Source organism: Rosa rugosa, chromosome 6 (assembly GCF_958449725.1).
Source record: "Rosa rugosa chromosome 6, drRosRugo1.1, whole genome shotgun sequence".
Lineage (NCBI taxonomy): Eukaryota > Viridiplantae > Streptophyta > Magnoliopsida > Rosales > Rosaceae > Rosa > Rosa rugosa.
The window spans coordinates 26,303,110-26,331,084 of NC_084825.1; the positions used below are offsets into that span (position 1 = coordinate 26,303,110).

General features: G+C 38.2%; 4 protein-coding genes and 1 pseudogene across 6 annotated transcripts; 2 read left to right on the forward strand and 3 right to left on the reverse strand.

Annotated features, from left to right (window-relative positions):
* Window positions 1–3,094: 3,094 nt before the first annotated feature.
* Window positions 3,095–5,593, reverse strand: LOC133716495 (subtilisin-like protease 3; annotated as a pseudogene).
* A 1,989-nt stretch (window positions 5,594–7,582) lies between these two features.
* LOC133715857 (pentatricopeptide repeat-containing protein At1g06270-like) lies at window positions 7,583–8,618 on the forward strand. Its single transcript, XM_062142546.1, has 2 exons — window positions 7,583–8,358; window positions 8,498–8,618. Exons 1-2 carry the CDS (start codon window positions 7,845–7,847, stop codon window positions 8,521–8,523), a joined length of 540 nt encoding a protein of 179 aa, XP_061998530.1. The 5' UTR covers window positions 7,583–7,844; the 3' UTR covers window positions 8,524–8,618.
* A 257-nt stretch (window positions 8,619–8,875) lies between these two features.
* On the forward strand, window positions 8,876–14,466 carry LOC133715856 (zingipain-2-like). 2 transcript variants are annotated; one of them, XM_062142545.1, is made up of 5 exons: window positions 8,876–9,016; window positions 10,605–11,062; window positions 11,706–11,818; window positions 11,895–13,147; window positions 13,343–14,466. In XM_062142545.1, exons 4-5 carry the CDS (start codon window positions 12,703–12,705, stop codon window positions 13,942–13,944), a joined length of 1,047 nt encoding a protein of 348 aa, XP_061998529.1. In that variant the 5' UTR covers window positions 8,876–9,016; window positions 10,605–11,062; window positions 11,706–11,818; window positions 11,895–12,702; the 3' UTR covers window positions 13,945–14,466. The 2 variants fall into 2 exon arrangements, with proteins under 2 accessions (XP_061998529.1, XP_061998528.1); XM_062142544.1 differs by lacking the exon at window positions 11,706–11,818 and having other exon boundaries at window positions 11,912–13,147.
* A 388-nt stretch (window positions 14,467–14,854) lies between these two features.
* Window positions 14,855–18,350, reverse strand: LOC133715858 (uncharacterized). Of its 2 annotated transcripts, XM_062142547.1 has the most exons (5): window positions 18,114–18,350; window positions 16,647–16,743; window positions 15,904–15,945; window positions 15,433–15,487; window positions 14,855–15,140 (listed from the first exon to the last, which is right to left on the reverse strand). In XM_062142547.1, the coding sequence occupies exons 1-5, from the start codon at window positions 18,252–18,254 to the stop codon at window positions 14,963–14,965; spliced, it is 513 nt and encodes a 170-aa protein (XP_061998531.1). In that variant the 5' UTR covers window positions 18,255–18,350; the 3' UTR covers window positions 14,855–14,962. The 2 variants fall into 2 exon arrangements, with proteins under 2 accessions (XP_061998531.1, XP_061998532.1); XM_062142548.1 differs by lacking the exon at window positions 15,904–15,945 and having other exon boundaries at window positions 18,114–18,344.
* Window positions 18,351–19,173: 823 nt separating this feature from the next.
* On the reverse strand, window positions 19,174–27,580 carry LOC133715855 (putative ABC transporter C family member 15). The gene is made up of 11 exons (XM_062142543.1): window positions 27,219–27,580; window positions 23,683–26,039; window positions 23,466–23,552; window positions 22,499–23,149; window positions 21,921–22,085; window positions 21,212–21,506; window positions 20,717–20,931; window positions 20,307–20,612; window positions 19,998–20,061; window positions 19,678–19,917; window positions 19,174–19,542 (listed from the first exon to the last, which is right to left on the reverse strand). Exons 1-11 carry the CDS (start codon window positions 27,256–27,258, stop codon window positions 19,415–19,417), a joined length of 4,548 nt encoding a protein of 1,515 aa, XP_061998527.1. The 5' UTR covers window positions 27,259–27,580; the 3' UTR covers window positions 19,174–19,414.
* Between the last annotated feature and the right edge of the window lie 395 nt (window positions 27,581–27,975).

The following is a 27,975-nucleotide window of genomic DNA, read 5'->3' on the forward strand; positions in this document are numbered from 1 at the left end:
TCAACACAACTCCAACAATACATATTATTTCACGTAATAATATATATACAGACATTCACACAGGAATGTCTAGTAACACCAACAATAGTTCATATGATTGCAACAAAATAAAGCAATTAATTGTATTGGGTTCGTAATATGAACCACGTGAGGTTTACTCACCTCGATAATCCCGCTGCGTCTTCAATTCAGCTCAAAATACGATCCACAATCGTCCACCAACTCAAACCGTCAATCACCTAGTCCAATAATGATCTTGACTTAGCCAACAACTCAAATATGTAATTAAACGACGATCCAACGCTCAGATTCAAATTAAACGATGATCCAACGGTCGGATCTGAATTTAATGATGATCCAACGGTCGGATCCTCACGGATCGCCTTTAGGATCATCCTCCAAAATTATCACGAAGATCCAACGGTCAGATCTTCCTGAATCGCCTTTACTAACATCTCCACAAAATTATATGAAAATCCGACGGTCAGATTCTCACGAATCGCCTTCCGAATCACTATTTCTCAATTATACGAAGATCCAACGGTCGGATCTTCGCCCGTGACCTCACAAGGTCACCGGGACAGTCATACGATCAACATATCCAAAATTGAAGCAAAACCGATGGTCAGATCTTCACAGATCGTAAACCGAAGATAAACGTAAAAACGTTAAATAGTAACGTCAAAACGTAAATCCACTATTTATCAACTTTTTCTAACATGACCATGTTATATATCAAAACGCTCGTATGGATGCATAGATCATCGCCTAGATAATGAAAACTCGAAATATGGTCTGATGCGCCGCCACAAGCGGTGGTCAGTGGGCGGTCAACGCGGCGGTCAACGCCGGTCAACCACCTCAGATGGCAAAGTGACCAACTACAAACTGGTTCAAAATGAAAGGGTGGTCGACTTTCATACCTGGAGCTAAGCCTGGTTCGGCCTAGATCGTCCTAGATCAAGCGTTGAAGTTGGATTAATCTCGTGCGTCTGATCAGATTCCAGATTGAATCAGGGACGTCGAAATCTTCAACTCGTGATCTTTCACTCCACACTCCAAATCGTCAAGCAAGGAGGATATGAGGATGATCAGGGGAAGGAGGAGATCACGAAAATGGGGAGGATCGGCCCGTGCAACGCCGGCACGGCCAAGATCCGATCGGGTCAAAAGCTAGGCTGGGGGGGGGCTTCGATCCACGTCTGGGGGCAGCGGCGATGCAAGGGGAGGCCAGAGGGAGGCTGTGCGTGCGACGGCGAGCTCGGGGAAGGCCGGGTCGTGGCCGGAGGATGCCGGAGGACCACCGTTTGGCCGGGTCGGGTCGGTCGGAACCCGAGGGTTCTGAAGGTCGAAGGAAGAGAGAGAACGGAGGAAACCGGGGGCTTTTCCGCAAAAAGAACTTTTTTTCGTCCTTAAATGAAAATAAAAAATCAGAAAATTTCCTATTTATAGAAAATTCCCAATTTTCAAAAATTCATAACTTATTCATACGAACTCCGAATATTGCGTTCCACATGTCCACGAACTCGTATCGACGAGCTCTACAACTTTCATGAAGGAAGTTTTCCCAAATTTTGAACGTATAAAAAGTCAACTTTGTTGACCCCCTAAAAACGTTCGTTTTCGAAAATAAAATCGTTCGAACTAATTCCACAACTTCTCCGAGCCTCGTACTCGCTCCCACTATCGTGAAATCATTTCTAAAAATCCACGGAATTTAATTTGGATTTTCCGGGGTATTACAGATTGGTTGTTACTCAAGTTAAGCATTAAAACGGATCAATCATATTAAACTGATTGATCTTGATGAAAATCAAGCATTAAATACAAATATCGATCAAATTAAATTGATTAATTCTTATTGAAATCAAGTATTACATACAAAGATCAGATTAAATTGTTTAATTCTGATTGAAATCAAGTATTAAATCAAATCATATTTGATTGGCATATTCCTTAAATAAAAGGTAATTAAATCAACGAACTAAAACTAATTGATTTAATTACATATTTACGGAATGTGATTATTGCTATGTCATCAATGCATTTCAAATTGAGGGAGACGTTGACATTATAATTACCCCTTCTCACATCAAGAGAAGACGCGACGACAAATAGAGGATAGACCGACTTCAGACAAACCGAAGAAATCCCCCCAAAGCTTAGAAGTCTCTTGAGCTCATGAAGAACCATCAAGCTGCCAAATAGCCGGTTCCTTCACCTCACCGACTTCAGACAAACAAGGGAAATCACCTACAAGCTCAGAAGTCGTCAAACTCACGGAGAATCAACAAGCACCAAGCACACGTACCGTTTATCAGCCATCAAAGTCATACTCGCCGCGTGACCTCTCGTGGTTCAAATTTAATCAAGATTAAGCCTTTGCTGCCCTTGATCATCAGTCGCCTTCAAGTTGTCAACAAAGAAAAGATTCTGCCAAGTTCTTCATCAAGCTCGTGGAGAATCAACAAACGCCAAACACACGTGTCGATTCATCCACTACCAAAGCTGAAGAACAATCACCACGTGACACTGCTCGTGACCCAAACCCGATCAAGGTAAAACTTTTGCAGCCTTTGATCAACCGTCATCTTCAAATCTCCAAACCAACAAGAAGCTCAAACTACAACCGTTCGATTCAAGATTCAAGCTCAAACTACATGCTCGCCACCGTTGGATCAAACCAACGTCGAAGATCGAATCAGAGGAAATTCTTGTGAAAGAATAACTACAGAGATTGTAACCCTCAAATTCATTAATAAAAAAATATATTATTTTGTACACGTGTCCTTCTTTCATTCATTGCAGGATTTTCATGTTTACAATCTCAATGCAAGCATAGGCATACGTACTCCTTCTCTGCTGTATAGGTTTAGGGTTTCTTATCCTGGCGGGATGTATAGGTCTAGGGTTTCCTTCTCCTTGCCGGAGAGGCCAAACTGGCCTTGCATTGGCAGAGTTGCGAAGTGGGTTTGCAGATTTGGCTTTCGTTTTATATATGTTGTTTTTGTCTTTTTGATCGATATAAGTGCAAATCTGTGAGGAGCATGGACTGAATTTCTATGCATTTTTTTTTCTAGCCAAAGTGTTAACTTCAAGAGTGAAAGATGACAGCTATGGGGCTGTATACAGAATACTTGTCAGAAACCCATCTCAAATATCCTTGTGAAAATGAACCATCTTGCCCAGCTAGTTGTGTGGAGAACTCCACATTGTATGTAATGGTCTGGTTGACCTCTGTGAATGTAAGCACCGAAGGAGTCACGATCATGTTCACACTCACACCCCATTTCTCGGGTTTCAAAATCTCCAATTTGTAGGTTGAATAAGCCGGGCCAACATTTGTCACAGTTCTTGTATAATTCTGAGTTTGATAGGACCCTATTGTGATAGAAAATGAAGGATAGTTTAGCTGCGCTTCAGCTGTGACTCCTATCTCAGAGCAGTCCACTCTTTGTTGGGTGATCATCTGTATTTGATTGTCTGTGTAGTTCAGACCACACAAGTAAGGAATGTAATCTTCTAGTTTTATGTCATAGATGAGCCCCGGGTCATTGGCTTTTGAAGGGTTGACATGGCCTGAGCCAGTGCTGTAGATGTCTGCTGGGATATTTGATCTATCAACAATTGGTGTGCCTTCGAGATTTAGCATATCAGCGGTTGTCATAATGGCCGATTTAATGGCAGCAGGTGACCAGTCCGGGTGTGAACTCTTGATCAAGGCTGCAATGCCACTTAGGTGTGGGCATGACACTGAGGTACCTGAAATTAAATCATGCTAATTGTCACTTATGTGCTTTGTTTTGATACTAGCTAAACATGACTTGTTTATTAATTATTCATATTAATTAATATCTGGTTGTGTCATTTATGGATGTGTCAAAAAAATATGATCAACCTTACTCCGTTAACTTTCAGATTATTGTGTTTAGGATTATTACCTGAAAGAATGTCAAATGTTGTGACATTATCCACCGAAACAGGCCATGCAGCGAGGATGTTAACACCAGGACCAATGATGTCAGGTTTCAAAATTCCGGGGCTAGCTATGCTCGGTCCTCTTGATGAGAAAGAAGCAACCATTGGAGCAAGTGTATCTCCTATTTGATTCAGTGCGTGGGGAATAGACTGTGGCTATAGGTGTTGTTGTTGATTTTATATAGGTTTTGATACTCAAACCTGCTTGAAAACCAACATTTGTTGCTGGAAGTACATGAGCATCAGCTAAGGTGCTATAGTCATCAGTGATTTGGTTCACTAGAATCATGGCAGCACCTCCTGCTCTTTTCACTTCTTCCCCTTTGGCAGTTCTTCCCACTCCTCCACCTCTTTCACACACCACTACTTTCCCTTCAACATTTACAAGAGATTCCAAGGCACAGAACTCAGTTTGGTTATTGGGATTTGCACCTGGATAAACAAGAGGTAGCAATGGTGAAGTGCTAAAATTTTTAGGATTGAATAAAGATTCACCAGGGTAAAAATATTTTGGAGAATCTCCAAGCTGTGCTGTTGAGCTTATTTTTCTGTCAATGGTGCTTGCTCCAACGGTGAGAATCCAAGGGGCCTCGTTTGACATGGAACTATAGAAAGGGCCAGAGTTTCCAGCTGAACAGCTGACAAAAATTCCCTTTCGAATTGCTCCAAACGCGCCGATAGCAACCCCATCTTGATGGAAAGGAACCGAGGAAGCAAAACCTATGGACAGTGAGAGCACATCCACACCGTCCTCAACAGCAGTGTCAAGAGCTGCTAGCATATCACTTTCGGCACAACCTGCCTCGGTGCAGACCTTGTAGATGGCCAAGTGAGCATAAGGTGCAATGCCAGATGCTGTGCCATTTGCCATTCCAAACACGCTGGCGCCTTTCACAAAGTTTCCAGCAGCTATGCTAGAAGTGAGAGTGCCATGGCCTTCTTCACCAAATGGAGAGACTTCTTTTGTTTCTTTCCCACCTTGGAAATTTCTTGCACCAATAAGCTTGTTGTTGCACACTGTCGTACCATTGAACTTGAACTCGCATTTGCCTTTCCATTTCACCGGAGGAGGTGGCACTCCTTCATCACTAAATGAGGGATGATCTGGAGATATCCCAGTGTCCAAAACTCCTATGATCACACCTTCACCATAATTAGTCCTTTTCCAAAGTCCGAACCCTTGTTGCAGCCCCAGGAAGTTTGGACTATGAGTAGTGTGCAAAGGCAGAAACCTCTCTGGATGAGCATGCACGAACCCATCTTTCTTTTCCATTGCTTTCACTTCCTCTGGTGTCAGTTTTGCTGCAAAGCCGGTGGCCACATTGTGGTATGAGTGAACCATTCGCGGAATGCTGGGCTTATTTGAGCTTGCAATAGTACTCTCCGGCAGAAATGTCTGATACCAACTCTCTAAATCTTGAGAATATAGTGTGGAAACTTCGTCTGCGGGCTTTTGTACCCAAACAATGTAAGTTTGCATGCTACTTTCTCCCTCTTGTACACTATCATTTTCATCAGCAAGTACTGCTAGTGATAGATGAAACATGAAAATGAAGCCAAGAAGATAGGTAAATCGAATCGCTACACTCCTTTTATTCTCCATATTTAGTTTCGAGTAAGTGAAGAACTTGAGGTGATGTTAATTGATTTGTGATGGTCTACCATTTCAAGCACTTATTATATAGCAATTTCAGTGCAGGAGTTCAAGGTTTATGAATAATTAACGGTTTGCTTGTTGTGGCTCGGTTAACAGTTTGCCAAATGGTGATTGGCGTTATAGTACAAGATGAGGGAGATTTGACATTAACATACAGGACTTCAAACAATGCGGGCAGGCCTGCGGTGAAAGAACTTGTGTGATATGATAAACTATATCAACTTGTTTGGAGTTTTGAACTAAATCCGGTGGCAAGTGCCAAGAAACTAGTACTGGTTTATCATTAATTTATTCAATGTATTATTAACAAACAAAGTAATATAGATAGGACACGTGAGACTAGATCATGCGTAGACTTATCAATACTCAATAGTTTAAATTTTGAGGAAACAACTACGACCCGGCCAGATGCATTAATAAAACTGTAAACCAACTACAATTCATCCTGGAGTCACTTTTAGTGGAAGTATTGTATATGGTCATATAGGTAACAATACTTCCACTAAAAGTGACTCCAGGATGAATTGTAGTTGGTTTACAGTTTTATTAATGCATCTGGGTCGTAGTTGTTTCCTCAAGTTGATGTATTATCAGATTAGGATCATAACCATATCACCAGATCAAAACCTAGCCTGTCATTCCAATTTGCTGATGTATCAATAGTCCCCTGTACTGATCTAAAACCTAAAGATTGGCACCAAATTGCAATCAGTTCCTCTATGGGTAATTTTCTTCATACTGGCTGAGATAACATGCAGCTCTTAGGTATGCTTACAATGGGCAAGAACTGAGTTTAAAGTGAAAACAATCTGTCCAAAAAAAAAAAGTGAAAACAAATCTGCTACCTATGATCAATTTGAAATTGGATGCGTCGATGATATTGCAACCGGCAATTTCGCATAATGAAGCTACGTCAACACTGGCTATTGCTTGCTCAAAAAAAGGCGTGACTTCATTTCTTCGTCCTTTTCTGTGAGTATTACACAGGAGCATGGTGCTCCAAGAAAGTTGTCTAGTTAGGGAAGAGCTGGGGACAATGTTAATAATAGCATGATGATCCGCAGTCTGCAGTTTTTTCTATTGGAAATTCTGGAAGCAGTTCCAAAGATGAAAACAAAACAGGAGGCCAGTCCACATGTCTACATCCAGCATCTGATCAAAACTAAGCAAAAACTCCAGTCTATAAAACAAAAATTAGTAATCCACTCAAACCACCATTCACCATTGACTGGATGAAACGATAAAAATGGAACCATTTCCTCGATATGTTTCATTTCCTGTACTTAACCTGCCATTTCAAGAGCCTGCAAACAAAACAATAAAAGTAAATAAACTTGAAAAATTGGACAGTTACATAAGTCAGCTTTTTGTAGGTGGTGGATCGAGGTACATTGTGTGTGGTCATCAATATGAATACAATGTAAACTCTGTGTAATACAGGACTCACCCTCTGCAGCCCCTTTCTCAGATTCTTTTGTCGGAGAATCAGCACCTGGAAAGAGACCTAGGTTTCCAGTTGACCCGTCCGATGCCATTGCCGCCTTATCAATAATTTTACTAATCTTTGATCTTAAAAGAAAATGTAAATCCTTTTCAAAAAAAACCATAACTAATTAATATTTTAGAGTAGGAATCATCTGACATTACCACTGCTCGCATAATTCTAATCTGAAGAATTTACACAAGCATTTCATCGAACGCCTTGTGTGCAACATAAACAACCAAACGGAAAAAACAGATTCCCCATTAAAAAAAATAAAACTGAATTTACCATAATAGTCTTCGAAAACAGAAACTTTGAGACGAAAGAAGTATACTGGTACGGGGTTAAAATCGTAATAGCAGTATCTACTATCCATCCCCAAATCCCCGAGTCCCCCAGTAGAAACTTTGATCTTCTCAGAATGAAGTTGCAGGTTTTTCAAGTCTCTCGCAAGGTTTGGATTTGCTCCTCCTTTTTTTTTATGGAATTCTTGATTCTGTTATGGTGTTCGTTTGCGAAAACTTTTTAGTTTATTTATGTACTGAATTTCTTATCCCTCTTCGAAATTGAATCTGAATTAGGGGAATATGTGAAAGTTTAGCTATGTCTTCTGTCATCTAGCTATCTTATGTGGAGATTATTGCATTGGTTAAATCTTATTTTCACGTTACTTCTGTAATCTGGATGCTGCAACTGTTGTGTAAACGTTGATATCTTGAGGAGAACATGGCAATTGTATCGGCAAAGCTTTGCAGAACTCTTCTTCCTTTACATTGTTGTCTCCTCAAGTATCGCTCTATTAACTCAATATCTGCATCGCATTCACTCCAAGAAACTGTAAGAAATGCAGTTGAAGCCAAAGCCTATGAGAAGATTCCTGATCTTCTCGTTTCCTTTGGACAAGCTTGCCAAAACCCGAATCCTTTTGCGTTCCTATCAACCTTTCCCGACAGCCTTAGAATGCAAGTTGTTGATGAAATCTTACAGTCTTTCATCCCCATAAGGCCCCGCTTTCGTGCTCAGGCTGCCTATGCCTACCTCCTGTCTTTTACTCTACAAACCTCCAATCCTCTCCCTCTTGGTCTTGCCATTCTCCAGCGAACTCTTCGCTCTGGTTGCGTCCCTGTTGCCCAAACCCGTCTTCTCCTCTCGTCCGCTTGGGTGAACTGCAGGAAGGAATCTCGGTCTGTCTCTGACGTCCTATTTGAGATGCAGTCAATTGGATATCACCCTGATAGTAGTACGTGTAACTACCTTATATGGTCTTTGTGTGATGTTGATCAATTGGATGAGGCTGTTAAAGTCTTGAAGGGCATGAGTAGGGCTGGATGTGTTCCTGATTTGGAGAGTTTTGACACAGTAGTTCGTGCGATGTGCAGGGTCAGAAAAACTTCTGAGGCATTAGATATGATAAAGAAAATGGTGGAGAAAGTTGGGTTGACACCGAGGCAGGGGACTATTGTGAAAGTAGCGGCAGCATTGCGAGCAAACAGAGAGATATGGAGAGCAGTTGAGCTGATTGAGTTCTTAGAGAGGAAGGATTACCCTGTTGGGTTTGAGAGCTATGATTTAGTGGTTAAAGGCTGCTTGGATTCTGGTGAGAATATTTTGGCCGGGAAGGTGGTCATGAGGATGACAGAGAAAGGCTTCATACCATATATCACGACCAGGCACAAGGTTGTGGACAGGTTGGCTGGTGCTGGTGAGTGGAAGTTAGCGTATGCTGTGAGACAAAGATTTGCTGAATTGAGGTCTTAGCTCCTTCTGTTTCTTCCTTGAGTCCATGGAATGTTAGCATATAAGGGGGCTGGTTTTCAGCGGGATGTTTTGCACCTTAACTTTGAGGCCAATGTTCCTTGGTGCTGCTACTCAGCTTCTCAAAAGTCTGGTGATATATGGTAAAGTTCATGGACTTTAATTTTTCATGCATGGGATAAATGATGATTTTGAGATGAAAAATTTATTTGATATTGCGGATTTGTTGATGTAAACGTATTGGATCCCCAATGTAACAAAAAAATGTCTCTAGAAGTGTCACTAAATTCAAACTAGATACAAAATCTGAACAAAGATTGTGTGAACTGAACTACTTTTTGACTTAAAAGTTTATTCTTTATTGTTTGAACTCCTACAGGAATGGCATTATAAGCAATACCTGTTTTTCTTGTGTTGGTCAGTGTATAAATTTCATGCATGGAGTTTGTTTAGATGTTTTAAATAGTAGCAGTCCTCTTCTCCTTTTGTACTATAACTGACTAATGACTTGAGTTTGGTTGCCAATTTGTTTGTAAATCTGTCAGCATAGTTAAACCGTGGATTGTTGTTAACTCAAATATGCATTTATTATCTGTGTCTTTTGAATTCTATTTGCATTTTTGATTTGTGCCTTTTGATTTCTATTTGCATTTTTTTTCTCATACAATGGACATTAGTTTTTACCTATGTATATCAGTAACTTATATCGCATCTACCACTTACAGGATTTTAGTTTTTTTAATCTAAATCAACTGGTATAGACAAGAATTGTTGAGCGTGTTTGAGAGCTAGATTTGGATTTGTATATAATAAGTGAACACATACTGTATTAGTTTTTACCTATATATATCAGTAACTTACATTGCATCTACCACTCACAGGATTTTAGTTTTTTTAATTTAAATCAACTGGATAGACAAGAATTGTTGAGCGTGTTTGAGAGCTAGATTTGGATTTGTATATAATAAGTGAACACAGACTGTAGGATTTACCATAAACTGTAGTAAGATTGACATTATCTGGACTAGAGATGTGATAAACTTGTACATAATAAGTTGGTCGACACTATAGATGCTGAAGATTGAAGAAAAATGAGCTTTCAAATGAACTTTTGATAAGAAAAAGTTTTTTTTTTTACAAAATGCAAAAATAACAGAATTTCAGTTCTACTGTTAGTTACCGTTAAGAAAGATTTGTGGACTAACCTTAAGTCAAAATAGCTTTCAGCCACTATATGCTAGAGAGCTAGCATTGGCAGAGATGCTTACTATGTGGGAAACGAAACTGTGCACTCTATCTATTCAGTTGATTTATTTTATTGATTTATGTTAACTATTTTCAGAATGTTATGTTGATTTTGAATGCATAAAAAACTTACAGTGCTTAATTCACCTTCTGAAATTAAGAAGGAAAAGAAAGAACAATCTGTCACATTTTGCTGCACATGCTTGAGGCTAAGATGAGCACCTTTCTTCAAATATCTATTCTGAAAAGATATTGTTGAAAAGTGCCGCAGGACGCCTTGGCATGGCATGATGCCTTGTGCCATGGCGTCCCGCTGCACTAAGGGGCTAACACAAGCACATGTGATGTTAGGGTTGTACTCCCTTAAGCTCCTTTTATATTGGTTTCACTCTTTCCCTTTTGGTGTTGATTCTTTTTTAGATTAGCACAAACACAATTTCCAAAAAAGTAAAATGATTGTATCTCCACATTGCATTCGTTTTACAGAGAAGACAACGAGGTATAGAAGTGGCGAGAACAACCCCTAGATTTCTCTGACAGGTGAAGTTACTTCGACCAAACTACTGCACTAGGAAAGTTGTGATTAAAAAGAGAGTGCAATTTCAAAGATTTTCACTCCCAAGTTGGACTCTCTACAATGTCTCACAATCAAAGAAACTTTCAACCAACCTTTGATGTTGAATCTGGAATATCAGTTTCACAATTCGTTCAAAAGGGTGTTTAAATCACTAGCAGGTGTAAGAAACCATGGTGGTTTGGTTTGGGTCAGGTGTGGACTGGCAACAAGAAAGAGATGATGGGTTTTATATGAGGGAGTCTGTGGAGCTTGCCAGAAAGGCTTTCATGTCTGCTAGCCCCAATCAATGGTGGGTTTTGTTATTGTCAAGGATGGCAAGGTTATTGGTCAAGGGTTTCACCCTAAAGATGGCCAACCACATATTGAGGTAAACTTCTCTTCGTTTTCTTGTTTTTTATTTTTTATTTTGCTTCTAAGTGTGTATGGATATATGTGAGTGATGAAGTCTGTTGTTTTTTAATTAAATGTCCGTTTGGTTTCTAAGGAAATGGGGAGTTTTTCTTGCTCCCTTCCCCCTCTTTCAACCCTTACACTTCTCGTTTATTTGTATTCCTTTTTACTAAATTGTTATACTCATCAATCCGACAATATCCATATCATATTATTCACAACACATGCCAATCCTGCTCCTTCTGCCTGATTAGCCAAATTGAAGTGCCCCGCCTCTTTGTTCTTAACACAAAATTTCCACTGAGCTATCTTTGCACTTCAAGTGAAATTCCTTTCCAAAAAAATTAATAAATAAATAAATGCAACCTTCTGAATTTTTAAGGGACCAATGCTTTCTGAGTTTTTAAGGGACTAACACTTTCTGAGTTTTTATTTCTTGCATTTTTTTTTTTTTTACTTTTAACTAAATTTCCGCTGCTATTTTCTTCACATTGCTTTTTGGCATTCTCTTCCTATTTCAGTTCTTACTCCAAATGATTGATGATGTAGACCTGAAGCTTTCTGCTTGAAAAAATTTCAAAAAATTAGCATAGGTTTGATGTCTTCATGCTTGTATGCAGAGTAAAAAGGTCTTGATAGAAGTTAGAACTTGGGAGAACAAGAAGGGAAATGGCTAAACTATCTTGTGTTAGACTAATATCATTTGAATTTGTAGTTCTCAAGTATGCAAAAGGTTATCTTTTATTGTACATGAATTTTGTAAATTCACCTATATATCCCAAGAAGCTGTTGATGGAACTTCATACCAGAAATTTGAATGGTACAGGTTCTTGATCTGAGATATGCTGGCGATGTGGCTGAGAATGCAACAGCATATGTGAGCTTGGAACCATGTAATCACTGTTGGAGAAGTTATGGAAATGTCGGAGGAGGAGAGTCTGTTTTGGTTGTACATTGTTAATGTAAGCATTATTACATATATTTTTTTTTTTGTTTGAAAAGATTACATATATTTTTATTATTTGACTAATTTTAGGCAGATCTATTATCTGCGTTGTATATTTTCTCTTTTTTTCTTTAGCTCTGTCTTTCTGAATCTTATCTTGTTTAAAAGTTTCATCTTTGATTTCATCGGGTGTCTCTTAGTATGCAGAGACTGATTGTACCCCATCTCTAGTTTCTTGTTCTCGCTTGTCATTTTCTTTGTTATTCTTCTGATCATGTAGATGCCATGCGATTTGTGAAATGAATTATAGAATCCCAGTCCCATACTCCAAATCCATTCATTAATTACGTCTTGGGGTTGCACCATTGCAACTTTTGCATGAATATTGGATTGACTCAGGTGTGGATAGCTTGGGGCTACTCAACTCTATTCTGCCACTGGTTAGAGAAGCTGAGTTAATTGGCTATCCTTGAGCCTCATACGAAACTCATTCAGAAGTGAAGTTGAGTGATCATTGTAAAGACAATCTGAAAAGCTTGCCTTAACAAATCCAAAAGCACCAAAGGCATGAACAAAGAAATGTTACCTAGAAAATACGAACTCGAAATCTATATTAGACTTGCAAAGCCAACATATTAGGCATAAGATCCACCTACATTCCAAAGGGAACCATGGAGACATCTATAATGCTAAGGTGTGCCAGTTTTATGTTGTTTATGGTCTGGACGCTGTGTATATCATCGTCTCTGGCATGTACTGAAAAGCAGAAGCCGATAGGGTATGAGCAAAAATCCATGAAGGAGAGGTACGAAAGGTGGCTGACAAAATACGACCGAAGATACAAGAATAGAGAGGAGTGGGAATATCGTTTTGGAATTTACCAGTCCAACGTTGAGCTTGTCGATTTCATAAACTCTCAAAACCTGTCATACAAACTCACTGACAACAAATTTGCAGACATGACAAACTTAGAGTTTACAAAAACCCACTTGGGTTTCCAAGCTGGTAGAAATCCAAAGACAAAGTTCAGGTATGAGTGGAAGAAGGACTTGCCAACTACAGTGGATTGGAGAAAGAATGGGAGCGTAACTCCGGTCAGGGACCAAGGCAGATGTGGTATAAAACTGAGTTTATTCTCTAAAAGTGTCTGCTAACCACTTTTTTTTTTGTTTTTGTGGCTCCTGCACTAGATAGTACTGACCTATTTAGTTTGCATTCTGTCACCTTTCTTCTTAAAATCAAATACTCAATATAATTCCACTGACACAAAGCCTATGTGGATATATAATACGTATCATTCTATATGTACAGGTAGCTGTTGGGCATTCTCTGCAGTTGCCGCTGTGGAAGGCCTTCACGAAATCAAAACTGGAAAACTGGTGTCACTCTCGGAACAAGAGCTAGTGGACTGTGACGTAAATACTGGGAACCAAGGTTGCAGTGGTGGATACATGGAAAATGCATTTGATTACATAAAAAAGCATGGACTCACCACTCAAGAAGATTATCCCTACACAGGATCAGATGGCACCTGCGATAAAGCTAAACAGAAAAAATATGCTGTGAAAATAGGCAGCTATGAAACAGTACCTGATAATGATGAAAAAAGCTTACAAGCTGCAGTTGCTCATCAACCTGTCTCGGTTGCAATTGACGCCGGTGGTTTTGCTATGCAACTCTACTCTTCCGGTATCTTCACTGGCCTGCTATGTGGTAAGAGTCTCAACCATGGAGTGACAGCAGTCGGATATGGAGAAGAAAATGGTAACAAGTACTGGATTGTGAAAAACTCATGGGGTCCTAACTGGGGTGAATCTGGTTATATCAGAATGACACGTGATTCTATTGATAAGGAAGGTGCTTGCGGCATTGCTATGATGTCAAGCTACCCTGTTAAGTCTCGAAAAATGTAGTAATGGTTTATGTACGATCAAGGTTAAGTATGCAAGTATTGGATTAATAACATCAATAATACGTATGATCCAGTTATACAAAGCAAACAAGAGAGACGACAAGAATCTAATGAAACTATGGGTATTAAATTGGAATATGCACAGTACATTTCTTTATATTTCGGTCTGAATTTTGGGTTATTACATCGTACGTTGATTCATGCATGCTCTATAGTAGTCAAATTTCGTATACACATGATGAGTTTCTATAGGTATTAAGAATCGTCCACTCGAATCACAACGATCAATTTGGCAAACCAAACTTGTGTCATTATGTAATCAAATTTCAAAAGGAGAAAAAGACTACTGTTGGGAACATCTCAGTAAACTCCTTGCACAACAAAACATCACTTGGTTCTTAAACATTGATCCAAACAAACAATAAAACAAGCATTGATAAGGTACAACATAGCTCAGTAAAGTTGAGTTGTTTTATTTTCACACATTCAATAGTTTGAAGTTTATAACAATAAAGATGCTATTACATTTCCATAGTGGTGTTCACCTGACCAAAAGGTATGCTCAATCATCAATGAATGTAAATCTAACAGTGGAAAATAAAACAACTCAACTTTATTGGAAGAGAAAAATGAAAGCCTACCACTGGCTGAAAGCTACCGGAGGCTAGAGTTATCTCAAGCTGCGCTATTGGCTTATTCACGGCGTGGGAGGATCAATCTATGAAAATATGCAAGAGGTAAGAATGGGGCAAATAAAAAGACAACAAATCTTCTGGTTCAATGAGCTATGGAGCAGAAAAAAGAACTGTAAAATCAAGGATCATTAAGGACCATTAGTGAGATTGCAAAGGTTTGCAAAGGAAGATAGTAGTAAGCCAGATCTTTTTCTAACTCTACATATGTAGAAACCATGGATGTAAGAGAGCTTGAAAATATATCAGAAAATTTTAGGGTCTACAACATATTCTAGATGTTCATACAACATTTACAAACTTTGAGACATTTTGTAGCTAAGTCAATTATTCATATAAATCCTTAGCAGTGCGTCGTTTTTGATTACTTTGAATTGCATTCAAATTGTCTCCTGTATGAGCTGAATCCATCTTCATGAAATGAAAGCCCATTATATACCTATACTCTCCAGTTCCAAGGCAGCGGGAGCAGTAACTGAGACCACTTCCACCACAAGTCTTGCACCTGCACAAGTGATTAAGATCCCAGAATGTGAGCACATTCAGAGCTAGGTAGTATAAATACAGACAGACACACACAAACACATGCTTGAAACGGATCGCATTGTTGGGCCACACCACAATGTTTTCCAATGACTAAACCTAATTATTTGTTAAGTATCCATCCTAGAATTTCCCTTACAAAAGACCAACCAGATCTGAAATAACTTTACTATTTGATTATCATCATCACATCATAAATATATTAGTCAATATATATATATATATAGTAAAACTCAAAAGTCTTGAAACCTCACCATCTTGGCCATTTTCCTTTGGGTAGCATTTGCATGTCAACAGAGTTTGTCCTCCCTATCATATATTACATAACAAAATTTAAACGGAAAATTGAAAAGAATTAAAAAAAAAAAAAGATAATAAAAAGAATCTGTAAATGAACTAAGAACCTGCACATCTAGCCACAAAGGGCAAAACAGGCCAAAGAAACATCCAAATTTGAGTATGAAACATGATACGAGAACTACAAGCGAAAGTTTAAAGTAATGCTCAGGCCCGATGGTTTGCTCCCACATGGTCTGAGGTTCGAACTCCCCTAAGGTACCTACTTAGTTTGCTGGTTGTAAATTTCGGCAGGAGGCCCTGGTTTCAAGCCTTGGTCCGTAATGCGGGTTATGTACGATTTATGGGTATCAACATAAAATGGAACAACAAAAAAATGTAGAAGAAAAAAGATGAAGATGAGAGAAGTGGTGGAGCAGTGGACTCACAAGACATCAGAAATTTGCAGAAGCATCTTTTCTCGATCAGGACTGGTTCAGAAATAAGTACCCTTTAAGCTAGACTTATTTGAAGGTACAAAGTCTGAAATTCAAATTTTGCCAAGATAAAAGAAAAAACAGAGTGGTGTTAATAAGCAGTCCTATCTGCACAGAAGGAGCTTCTTTTTTTGTTTGCTACAACTAATCTGCCAAACCCCAGTGTTGATTAAGAAATTCATAAAACAAGAATGTCCGCCTCAACTCACATTCCATTTAAGTTAGATTGTTATCTAAGAACAGATTTGATCTTATTAAGTAGGGTGATATAGGTATAATTGTTCAAATTCTGTAAATCATTGATATCTTCATGCAAGTAAAACAATCCTACTGCATTATACGGATAAAGTAATATTCATAGAGATAAATTAAAAACAATTTCTCAATTTTAATTATGAATAGCTCTGAACAACTTCGGCTTCCTAATGTAAGTCGCATACTTCAGAATTTGCGGTTGGAAAGTTTTGGAACTCAAAAGCTCTATCTAGAGGAAAAATCAATGATAGAGGCACTTTCAACAGCCATTCTGATAAGATATTAATTTTTGGGGTCTTCTATTGAGGCACCCACATAAAAACTAAATGAGAAAACCAGCTCGTTCTTATGTCAAAATGAAGTGAATCCAAGCAATGCAAAATGAGAAAGGGAAAATCTAGAATACCAGTCTCTACATAAGAAGAAAGAACGAGAGATACCTTTTCCCTGACAAAAGTGGCAATTAATCCTTCCACTCCCCGTGCAAATATCACAAGGAGGATCCGGGGTCTTTCTTACTTCTTTACGAACATTTGACTGCGCCAGAGAAAGGTGATAAAAAAATTAGTCACATGACGCAACGAAGAAATTGAATTGAACAGTTCCACCCCTTTGATAGAAAGTACTAAACTCGATGTCGATAAGCTTAGGATATTTGCAACCATGGTTTAAAGTGTTATGCCATTGTATTTTGTTAAACTTCCAAAGAACTATAATATCAATGCATGATACTTTACAGATTGTTCACTTTTGATAAAGAAAGCATGCTGATACAGTCATTCTATGAGCAACACTTTATGTGATAATAAACACAATCATATCACAGCAATTACCTACTAATGATAAGAATCCTAATCATTATATCAATTCTTATCATTATATCATACTCAAAACAATAACGATCAAAAGACTACAACACATAAACATTGCAACAAAAGGAATCATAAATAGTACAATCACATAAGAAAAGATCAGTATGAAATTACATAAGCGTTACTGTTAAAGGGGACAATAATAAAACCTAAAAAGTCGAGAGGTTGGTTCAGTTCACAGTCCACTTTTCACCGTGTTGTTAGTTATTTATTAAAATCACTTAACTGTAGATGAGTAATCTTAACATTTTCCCTCCAAACAGTCGGGACCTTCAATACTTCTGAATTCTTTTGGCCTCTTCATCGGCCTACTTAACAAACCGGCCACAAGAATTAAGAGAAAAGAAGAGATCATCCTGTCTCAGTCCCACAGTGGCAGAAAATACCCCTCTGGATCTTCCCATCATTGCTGATCTCAGACAACCCGCAATCCATCTCCACCATCCAACTCCATTTTTCTCTTCCAATTTCATAATCCAAAAGATTTCCACTCAATATCATAGGCCTTCCCCAAGTCCATTTTAAAGACTAAAGCCTTCTTCTTTCTTACCTCATCAACCACCTCTACATTTCTCCCACACATTCCTGAACGTCGAGGCCAAAACCTTAGCAGTAATGTCGTACAACCTTGTCACCAAACTAATTGGAATAACTTCCATAATCGTAAACTGTCTGATGATTCAGTACTTAAAAAACTTATGTTGTGTTTCGAAATGTGGATAGAAAATGACAGATAAGAATTGGGATTTGGTTATTTGTTTCAAATTCATTAGAGAATCTAGAACATTACCTACATATAACTATCCGAGACTACTTGAATCAAGAGTTCTTATTTTTCAATCCAGAACCAGACCCTATTTTTTTTCTATGTTTCCTTTGTCACATGTAACACATTCATATCCCAAAATCGAACCAACAAGCTAATACTACAAAAATTCTGACAGCAAAACATCAAGTTCAGCAAACCCAAAACAGAGAGAAAGAGAGAAAAGAGAAGAGTGGTATGGAAATGTTTAAACTCTTGAAGTAACTTGCCTCAGTGCGGACGACCCAAGAGGGCTTGGAGAAGGAGAGTCGGGGCGACGGGTCTGGATTCCGTGGGGGAAGAGCACCGTTGGAATTTGTGGCTTCCAATCGGACGGTGGTTACTGGGCTCAGGACGATTCTGAGTGCCATCAGCGCCCACTGCTACTAAGCTTGTCGAAGAAGGCGGCAATGGGAGAGGAATGAATAGAGCTACAACTCCCCCAGTACAGACATTCTTCTATAGTTCTATAGACCCACAATCGAATTATAACTTGCCACGTGTACTGGTTATAGGAATGAAGTGCCATTTTCTCAAGCGGGATTCATGTTCTCAACGGTGAATTTCAAGTCATATACATGCACAACTTATATTGAAAGAGTACTCTGATATCATGATAAAGTAATCAGTAATGGACTTCATAACCGAAATCAATTCTCACCCAAATCCTATATAAACTCATAAGGAAAGTCCTCACTGTTTCATGTAGGATTATTTCAGATTTTCGCATAACCCTTGGATATAGCCGTCTCAAACTTTTCGGAAGCCCTGTGCGAAAGCTTAAAATGTGGCACTCCAAGCTTTAGTCTTATATGAAATTTATACTTGAACAAACTCACAATATAAAATCAAATAGCCAACAATATATGATCAATGATACTTTATTAGATGAGCCTACAAAAGAGGCTAAATAGTCAATACAAGTGTAAAGTTTGTAGCAAAAATAATTATAAAAAGGGAGATGCTTGATCTAAAACCCTCAAAATAATACGTTCTTCCAGCCAAGCTGATTGATATTCATTTGAAAATCCATCTCCTTTCCTTCTTAGCTATATCTTAGGTAGGGTAAAACGTGACATGTCACACTGGCCAGAAACCTAGAATACCTTCAATACATATTGTATAATGAAAGCGCCGAGAGTCCTTCGTTTCCTTCTCCAAAATCAAAGTGATTCCACCATGTAAGGACTTGATCCAGTTAGTTATGCATCAGTAAGTAAACTATTATTAGAACGGTTTTTCAGTACTTTTGATCACATTCTTCACCATTTTTCAGAAAATCAAGCTCGCTCGATTCAAGGAACTCTTTTATTGGTAAGTTCTCCTACGTACATAATGGGACATACTCGAATTTCGGAGAAATATCATGGTTTATGTTGATCATGTTAACATAGAAATTAAATCTCCTGATCGATGCTGCGTCTATATCTATCAGTAGAACTATAACAGCTACTACTTCATCTAGCCAATCCATTTCTTAAATTATACATGGCCCCTGTTGATCCCTCAAGCTAGTTGAATCTTGGAATTCTTAGTTATGTAGATTTGCAAAGCTGTTGAAGCTCTGGGATCTCATTGAGTACTCCTTTATGAGTTTGGAAAATAAGGACTCTTCTCTCTCTAGTAGCTTGGCTGGCGTGTCGTATTCTGCAATCCTTCCTGTATGCACAAAATCACTTTTATAAGTTCTCTTTCAATAACCTAGTACTGTACGTCTGTAATTTGTGCATGTGGTTTATGATTTCGGTATATAAGCAAGCATGCTAGCATATGTGTGTGTGTGTTTTTGCTTACCATCGCTAAGGACCAAAACGAGATCACTGTCTATAACTGTGTGGATTCTGTGAGCTATTGTAACGACAGTTCGATCTTTGAATTCTTGGCTGATGATTTTCTGGATCACCCCATCAGTTGCAGAATCAACTGATGCGGTTGCTTCATCCAATACCAGAATTCTGCTTTTCTTGAGCAATGCTCTTCCAAGGCAAACTAACTGTCTTTGGCCCGCACTCCAATTTTCTCCATTTTCGACCACTGTCAAATTCATACATGTAAGAAGGTATTGCATAGAGATTGATCTGTTCTATATAAGAGTCCAAATTAGTGAATCTAACCTGATGCTTCCAACTTCTCTTCCTTTGCACGCACTAGATCACCTAGCTGACATTTATCTAGAGCCTGAAAATTTGGGAATTTAGTTTCAGTAAAAGACGATGCAAGTATAACCAATCATTTATAGCTTGTTAAAGGAGTGTAAGCGTGTTTGTCACACGATAGTCACCTCTTCAACGAAGTTAAATCATCTGTACCAAGGATAGATATAAAACTTAAAAGTTTTTGTCCTATTTCAAAATTCGATTCAAAGGTTTTTAATTTCTTGGCCAGGCCATTTCAGGTACTGCTTATCTGATCAGAATAATTACCTCCCAAACATCACTGTCAGAGTATTGCTCTAGTGGGTCGAGGTTTCCTCTCACTGTTCCTTCAAACATTGTTGGGTCCTGAGGAATGATGCTAAGCCTTGATCTTAAATCATGAAGGCCGATTTTGCAAATGTCTACATCATCAATTATAATGCTTCCTTCTCTAGGTTCAACTATCCTGAAAAGGGCCTGTATGAGGGTTGATTTCCCACTGCCCGTCCTTCCTACAACCCCAACTTTGTTCTGTCCCGGAAATGTGCAGCTAATGTTTTTTAGGACAGATGGGAGATGTTCAGCATAACGGATCTGCAAGACAGTTAAATGCATTACGATGAGTCTAACACACGTCTGTGAAATCTTTTGGTTGATTGTTGAACTCCCACTATTTAAAATTTTCCACAGACACTTGCCTGTAGATTTTTGAAACAAATTGTTCCAACTTGCGGCCAGTTGATTGGTGGTTTGCTATCTTCAATTACAAGAGCTGCTTCACTTGTTAGATTTGAGTACTGCAAAATTCTTTCAACTGAGATCATCTTATTTTCTGCATTGCACATGTTCCATATAACTGAAGCTTGCAAAACATTCAAGTTTATTCCATACGTTACTGCCAACCCTGCAATGCCTGTTTGTATGAAAAAAAAAAAAAAAAAAAATTAGTTCTGAATATCTGCTCTGCTTATAACTCAAAAGTTCATTTGCTAATTAAGAAAGTCAGAACACTAATTAAGTAATAATTTAGTGCACAGTCACAGTACATGAATGAGATATATGATAATGTCTGCTCCATGATTTTCCTAGAAATTTGATTTCCCTTCATCCAAATAATGATTCTTAACTGATTCCACCTTCAATAATCAATATCATGATGGTGTTTAGTTTTTGTGAATGCTGTTGATACTCACTTGGATTAATAACTCCTTCAGGGAGGGTCACCAATAGAAGCAATGAGAAGGCAAACACGAAGTTGGAGAGTATATTTAGTCTGAAAGAAAGCCATTCCATTGCTGACACATTATGAAACCATGGTCTTGAGTGGCTGTCAATAAGACTGAGGTTTGCATCACTAAATCGGTCTTGTTGGTCAAAAGCACGGATTGTTGCTGCTCCTGCCAATGATTCCGCAAAGTGGTGGAGGATGGGAGCTCTTTGTATGCCTGATAACCGTGCCAGTTCTCTTGCTGTTGGTATGTAATATTGCTGATTACATATTATATTTTAAGTCAATAGTCATATTTGAGAGCATTCACCCACATAAAATGCTAGAAAAAATAGTTATTTAGTTTCCATTCATACCATGCATTTTTTTTATTGCATTTATATTAGATTGTTTCTCTGATATCATTGCTTAGTGGTTTTAAATGTCGTTCCTCATTACAGATCATTGAAAATTTTAATTATTTAAGTTTTAGAACTATGTATTGTGATTATATACCATGTAATATATAATGGTTAAAAATATTTATCAGTAATATTCTTATTTATACTAATGACTTGAATATTTAGATGCCATACAAATCAAATTTGCAATTGTTTTTGAGTTTTTAGCTTTGCTCAAAATTAAATATTCATATACAGATTGATTATAGACTGAAAGGAGCTAGAAGTCCTTACCTGATACCATATGCAAATTGCAGTTACAGGAATGAATATCACGAACACTTCCCAGGCTACTTGCGACATCACTGCAATGGTCCCTAGAATCTGTATTATTGAGAAAGCACACCAACCTAATCTGGTTGCCATTTCCAAATCTAACACACTTTGATCAGTGGATGCCTGCAAAATGAAATAAAGAACATTTACTTTTGAAGACACATGCAGTCGCACGCGCGCACACATACACACGCAGATATACTTAAAGAATCTAAAATAGTCCTGGACTTATATACCTTGTTCTTGGTGCTTTTAGGATTCACATGCAGCATTAAATTTCTAGTGGTTGACCCATGCATCTAGTTATTTTCTATATGCTTCTTCAGTTTACTTCTTCTAGTTTCTAATTCAATGACATCTGATTTTATTCTAAACCAATATTAGAACTTAAATACTGTCAGTGTCTTCATTTTTTGTCGTAAGACTGTCAGCTTCTATGTATCTGGATAATTAGTTTCATTCCATGAAATGACAGTGGTCCCTCTAAAGAATAATGTGAAGTGCGCATCATTCATATGTTTCAAATTGTAACTTACCCGGTTTAAGATTCTTCCAGTTGGTGTTGAATCAAAAAAAGACATTGGCGCTCGGAGTACACTATGTAGCATAGTTGTGAAGAGCTTTTGTGCTGTTGAAAGTCCGGCTACTGCTACTAGCGATGCACGCAGCAGCACACATAGTGAACTTCCAACAGCAAGTAGTACATAAACAAGTAATGTGAACTTTATTCCCACTTTAGGCTCCGTCTCAATTGAGGGAGGAGAAGCCCATGCCATCCAATAGTTACTAGCTACCTGCAGTACTTGGAAAGATGACTGTGCCAAGATTATGATTGGAATTAGCACACCACCTTTCACAGTTGTCAAATACGACCAGTAAACTTCTTTTCCAATGCTTCCTTTCTCTCTCTCTTCATCTTGAACCAATTTTCCTTCTTTTTCAGTAATCTCTAGAGAGAGATTATGCTCAGATTCCTGTCGTGTCTGTTGAAGTTCAGCATCTGAAGTGGACTCTATATTGGGTTCACTCTCAGGTGTTGGATCCTGAGTAGTTCTGCTGCTATTTTCAACTGTAAGGATTGACTCTAGAGCTCGGCTATGAGCACCAACCAAAACTTCAAAGCCTGTATTTTGTTTTAGAAGCTCTTCAAAGCTTCCAGCTTGCACAATCTTTCCATTTTGCATCACCTGTTGAAAACCCAATTTAGTTTTGGTTTGGTAGATTCTTAGAACTCGTGACTCATAAGTCGACTTGATCACAAACCATGTATGCATAAAGTTACTTTCTTACCAAGAGAACAGTATAATTTTCACTAGGATCCTAATTAACTTTTAGGGAGAGTTTCTTAATTATTACAAGTAGTCATCCAATCAGAAGATAGGGTTCTCTTCAGTAACAAGTCTAGCCTTCCGGTCAATGTCTGGTTCTTATATAGTTTCCATAGTTCATTATTCTCTTAAATGACCAAGTAAATGCAGAGAGAGTTTATTTTGTCTTTCTTACCAGAATTATGTCCGCTGCCGGGAGAAACTCAACCTGGTGAGTGACATATAGAGTGGTCTTCTCTCTGAGAAGACCCATCATGCAGTCCTGCAACGTATAAAATCATAATCAATTTCAAAAATTCAAAAGGATGTGGCTTCAGAGTACAAGATAGTAAGATACTTTAAAGACAATACTCATAATGTGGTTCGTGAACAGGAAGTCCAGGAAGTCTAACCTCAAAGAGTTGGGTGCCTGTGTGAGCATCAACAGCACTAAAAGGGTCATCGAGTAAATATATATCAGCATCCTGGTAAACTGCACGAGCAATTTGTATCCTTTGTTTCTGTCCTCCACTCATATTAATTCCTCTTTCTCCAATTTCTGTTAGATCTCCACAAGAGAATAGCTCAAAATCCTTTTCCAATGCACATGCTTTTACAGTTCTGTCATACTTGGCCTTGTCGTATGCATTTCCAAAAAGAATATTCTCCCTGATATTTCCTGTCAGAATCCATGGAGATTGAGGAACATAAGCCTTTGTACCGCTGATCTTCACTGTCCCTGACAACTTCTGAATTTCTCCAAGAATGCATGACAGAAGGCTAGACTTCCCTGATCCTACAGTCCCACAAATTGCCACTTTCATACCCCTCTTCACTTTTAACTGTATTCCATCAAGAGTTGTGTTGCTTGGCTCAATATTCCAGCCAAATTTTCCATTTTCTATCTCAATGGAGTTTTCCATTTGATCTTTTGGAAAATACCCAATGGCATCCTGCTGAATTTCATCTTCCATGAGATAAGAAGCTACTCTATCCGCAGATACTTTTCCCTGTGCAATCGCAGAGAGCAGGTCAGGTAGATTGAATATAGGGTCTTGTAACATTCTGAAAGTGGCCAGTGCTGATAAAACTCTCCCTGCTGTGAGGTCTATGCCCATCAGCATACAAGCCCAGAAAGTGACCACAGAGATAAATGTGGGTGATCCCCAAAAGACGAAAGCGGTAGTTGCTGACAGTCGTAGTGACTTCCATAGCCAACCATACTCTACTTTCCTCAAACTTTCTAACTTTTGAAGGAACTGACTGTCCCATGCCTGAAGTTTGATTGTCTTCATGCTTCGAAGAATTTCTGAAGTGGCTTTCATCCTGTTGTCCTTGGCTTCCATGATCCTAGTCTGATATCTTTTCTGGAGATTAGTCATCGGTATGTTGCAAAGCAGTACTGCCAAAGTTGCAGCTAATGCAGCTAATGAACCCATGCCTAGATTTGTATGAAGAATGTAGATTGCCAAGGAAATTTGAATAGGCATCATCCATATTATGTTTAAGTACCAGATGAAGTCCGTGATTCTTTGGATGTCTACACTCATATAGTTGATGACCTCTCCACTAGTGTGGCTTTGGCGGGATAGGCTTGATAGACGTAAGCCTTTCTTGAAAATTTGAGATATCAGAGCAGCTCTAAGGCGAAGCCCTAGCTGTCGAGCCCCAAAAATCCATTGCCTCTGTGCTATTGTTTCAACCATCTTAGCTCCTAGAAAGGCAAGTGCAAGAAAATAGCCACTCCCTAAGCTTCGAGTTTTCTTCTCAGTCAGAAAGTTTACAAAGTCATCAATGAGATATGGACCAACATATGATGAAACAGCACATATAACAGCAAACAATGCATTGATTGCTGCTTTCTTCCTGATAAATAAGTATATTGTCTTGTAGATTTCTGGGTTTGTGGTTCCATCTCTCTCCTTAACATTTTGCAGTCTCTCATCAAAAGAGTGAGACAGATACTCAGCTGAGTCTTTGATATCGACATCTGGGATTTCTTCCTGGTCTATGGGTTTCTTGACTCCAACAGCAAACAAAGGGTTGAGCCAAGAGAATGTGACAAGTTGGAGAAGAGTAGCTTTTCCATATGGAGATTCTCGTCTTCCTTCTGATTGTTTATCACCTTTGCCATTTAGAAGTGGTTCACTGATTCCATTTGGGATGGTGAGAGTGAGTCCTGTCTTGCCTTGAATTGAAATAGCAAATAGGCAGGCGGATGCAAGGACAATTATGAAGTCAGCATAATCACGTAACCGAAGCTGACCATGGTATGTGATACGGAAGTGAGTATCAGCAGCCACAGAGATGATGGACAAGATGAAGCTGCAAAACCACCATGCTCTTAATAGCCAAGGAAACTTGATGGACTTGATATTCACAATCTGGTATACTGTAATCGATGATATTGCCCATGATACCACTTGCATACCCTCAGATGAAATTGCACGAACTTTATGATTGCAGTAAGTCACACTTCCATTTAGCAACAGCAGCAGCAATATGAAATGAGTTACCATCAGTAAAAAGCAACAAGCTATGCTGATCTTGTAAATGGTGCTGAATCTTATGCCAATGCCGGTGCCATGCTTCTCTGTGCCTAGGTCTGGGAAATTTGTTCTTTGTTTGCAGATCTCGCCCATGCTTTTTTGTAAATAATACAGTACTAAGATGCCAAGGAAACTAACTTGCATAACTATGCTAATGTGCTCACACAAGCAGGGATAGTTTTGCTGGAGCCATTCTGTCTGAAATTCAAGCCTGCTGAAATCTGTCACAGATGATACAAATCAAATTGAGGTATTATTCTTTCCAACGGTAACAAATCATAATAAGTTTGTAAAAAGTTGAATTTTTATTTTCATAATAAGTACAGTTTTGTAAAATTACATGAACTGTACATGTAAGTTATGACTACTGTTATGACTATCTTACAAACGCTCTATGGTAGGCATATTACAAGTTGCAGTTGCAGTTACAGTTAAGCAGTTCTTTAATCTGTACAGTACATGTTTGCAATTCTGAAAAAAGGTAATAGCTTTTTCATTTCCCTGGTAACATTTTTCTCCATTTCATGAGATGCACTAAAACTCAATTTGAGACTATGCCAGTTCTGTTGAATATCTATTGTCTTGTTTTGAACTTTGTTAGAATGCTTGACGGTCGTCTATCTCCTTCACATGCATAAAACTTAACATGACAAGTTGGACTTGTAAGACATGCATCCTTATACAATAGAATCTTCACCTCTAGCTATCACAATGAACCTAGGATATATTGTCAATTATGATACAAAGAGATAGCAGGGTCATCGAAGGTCATCGACATAGTCCAAACATAGACATTCGGGCAGTGACTAGTAGTACTCTTTTCTGGCCTTCATATATAAGTTATGATTTTATATTTTGTTTCATTTTTATGAGTTTATATGTATATTGTGTATGATGCAAATTATGTTCTAAGAAGGTGAACATATATGGAGCAAACTTAACTGCTAACTATTGTCAGTTGTAGGAAATCTATGAAAATAGGGAGGCTGAATAATGGCTCTGAAGGGTCCTGAACCAAATAAAAACAGGAAATAATCACTATAGAAGATGTTTTATTGGTTTTTTTTTTTTTAAGGAAAGAATGAATCCACTTGTTAAGGAAAAACCTCATTGCAACCAGAATTAGTAAAAAAGAATAAATGAAAATGAACTACTTTTTTTTTTATGAGGATGAAAATGAACTACTTGACCTTTGGTGATATCACCAAAAGAACTTGGTGACAAGAAAGACAGCAAGAAAGACAAGAAGAAGAACAAGAACTAAAGCTGATCAAATGTTCGTGTAGTTCCTCTACTTTCAAAGCAAGATATACTCTCTTTCATCATGCATGTATCTATGTGTCAAGTGATATATTCATGAGCAACTACTTTGAAACTGGTATATATGAAGAATTACTTACTCATTGCTATGCTTAAATCGAACATGTCTTCCCAGACCATATCTGCTTCTCTCCGGCTTAAACTTCAGCCTCCCTCCTAGTTTTGCTGACTTCAAGATTCCCAGACCACCAATATGATAAGCCTTCCCAGACTCGATTATAAAGAAAGTTTGAGGAGCAGGAAATGGCAAATATCCGAGATCATTTTCAAATTTTAGGTCGCCAGGACCACGAAGATAATGAAGGTTTCAGAGAGAGTGACAGGATAACAGGAAGAATCTAATTCGGTGAGCACAAGAGTAGATGTAGGTTGTGTATACAGCAGTTACCCTTTGTGTGTGTATATATCTGTGGGTACTACTCAAGAGTGAGTGTATGGTTTTGTTGTTTGTGGTGAGTGTGTGTGTGTGTTATAAGGGTAGGGTTTGGGGGTTTATCACGTGAGGATTTTGAAATGGGGACGGTCATTTTGGCTGGTTATCTGGGACTTTTTTTTTTTTTTTTTTTTGAGAAACTGTCGGTTATCTGGGACTTATTATGAGGTTTTAATGTTTTATATACTCAACTTATCTATACTATTTTCACCCGAGAAAAAAAAAAACCCAAAAAAAAAACTTATCTATACTTTTTTTTTTTTTTTGAATACGGGCAGAGGCTCTGTTATATACTCAATTTATTTGTACTATATTTTAAGAGAAGATGGTTTGTCAATCATAACTGAAAATTTGAATTCAAATACCCCTTAAATATTGAAAAGTATAGAAAATTTATTTAATAT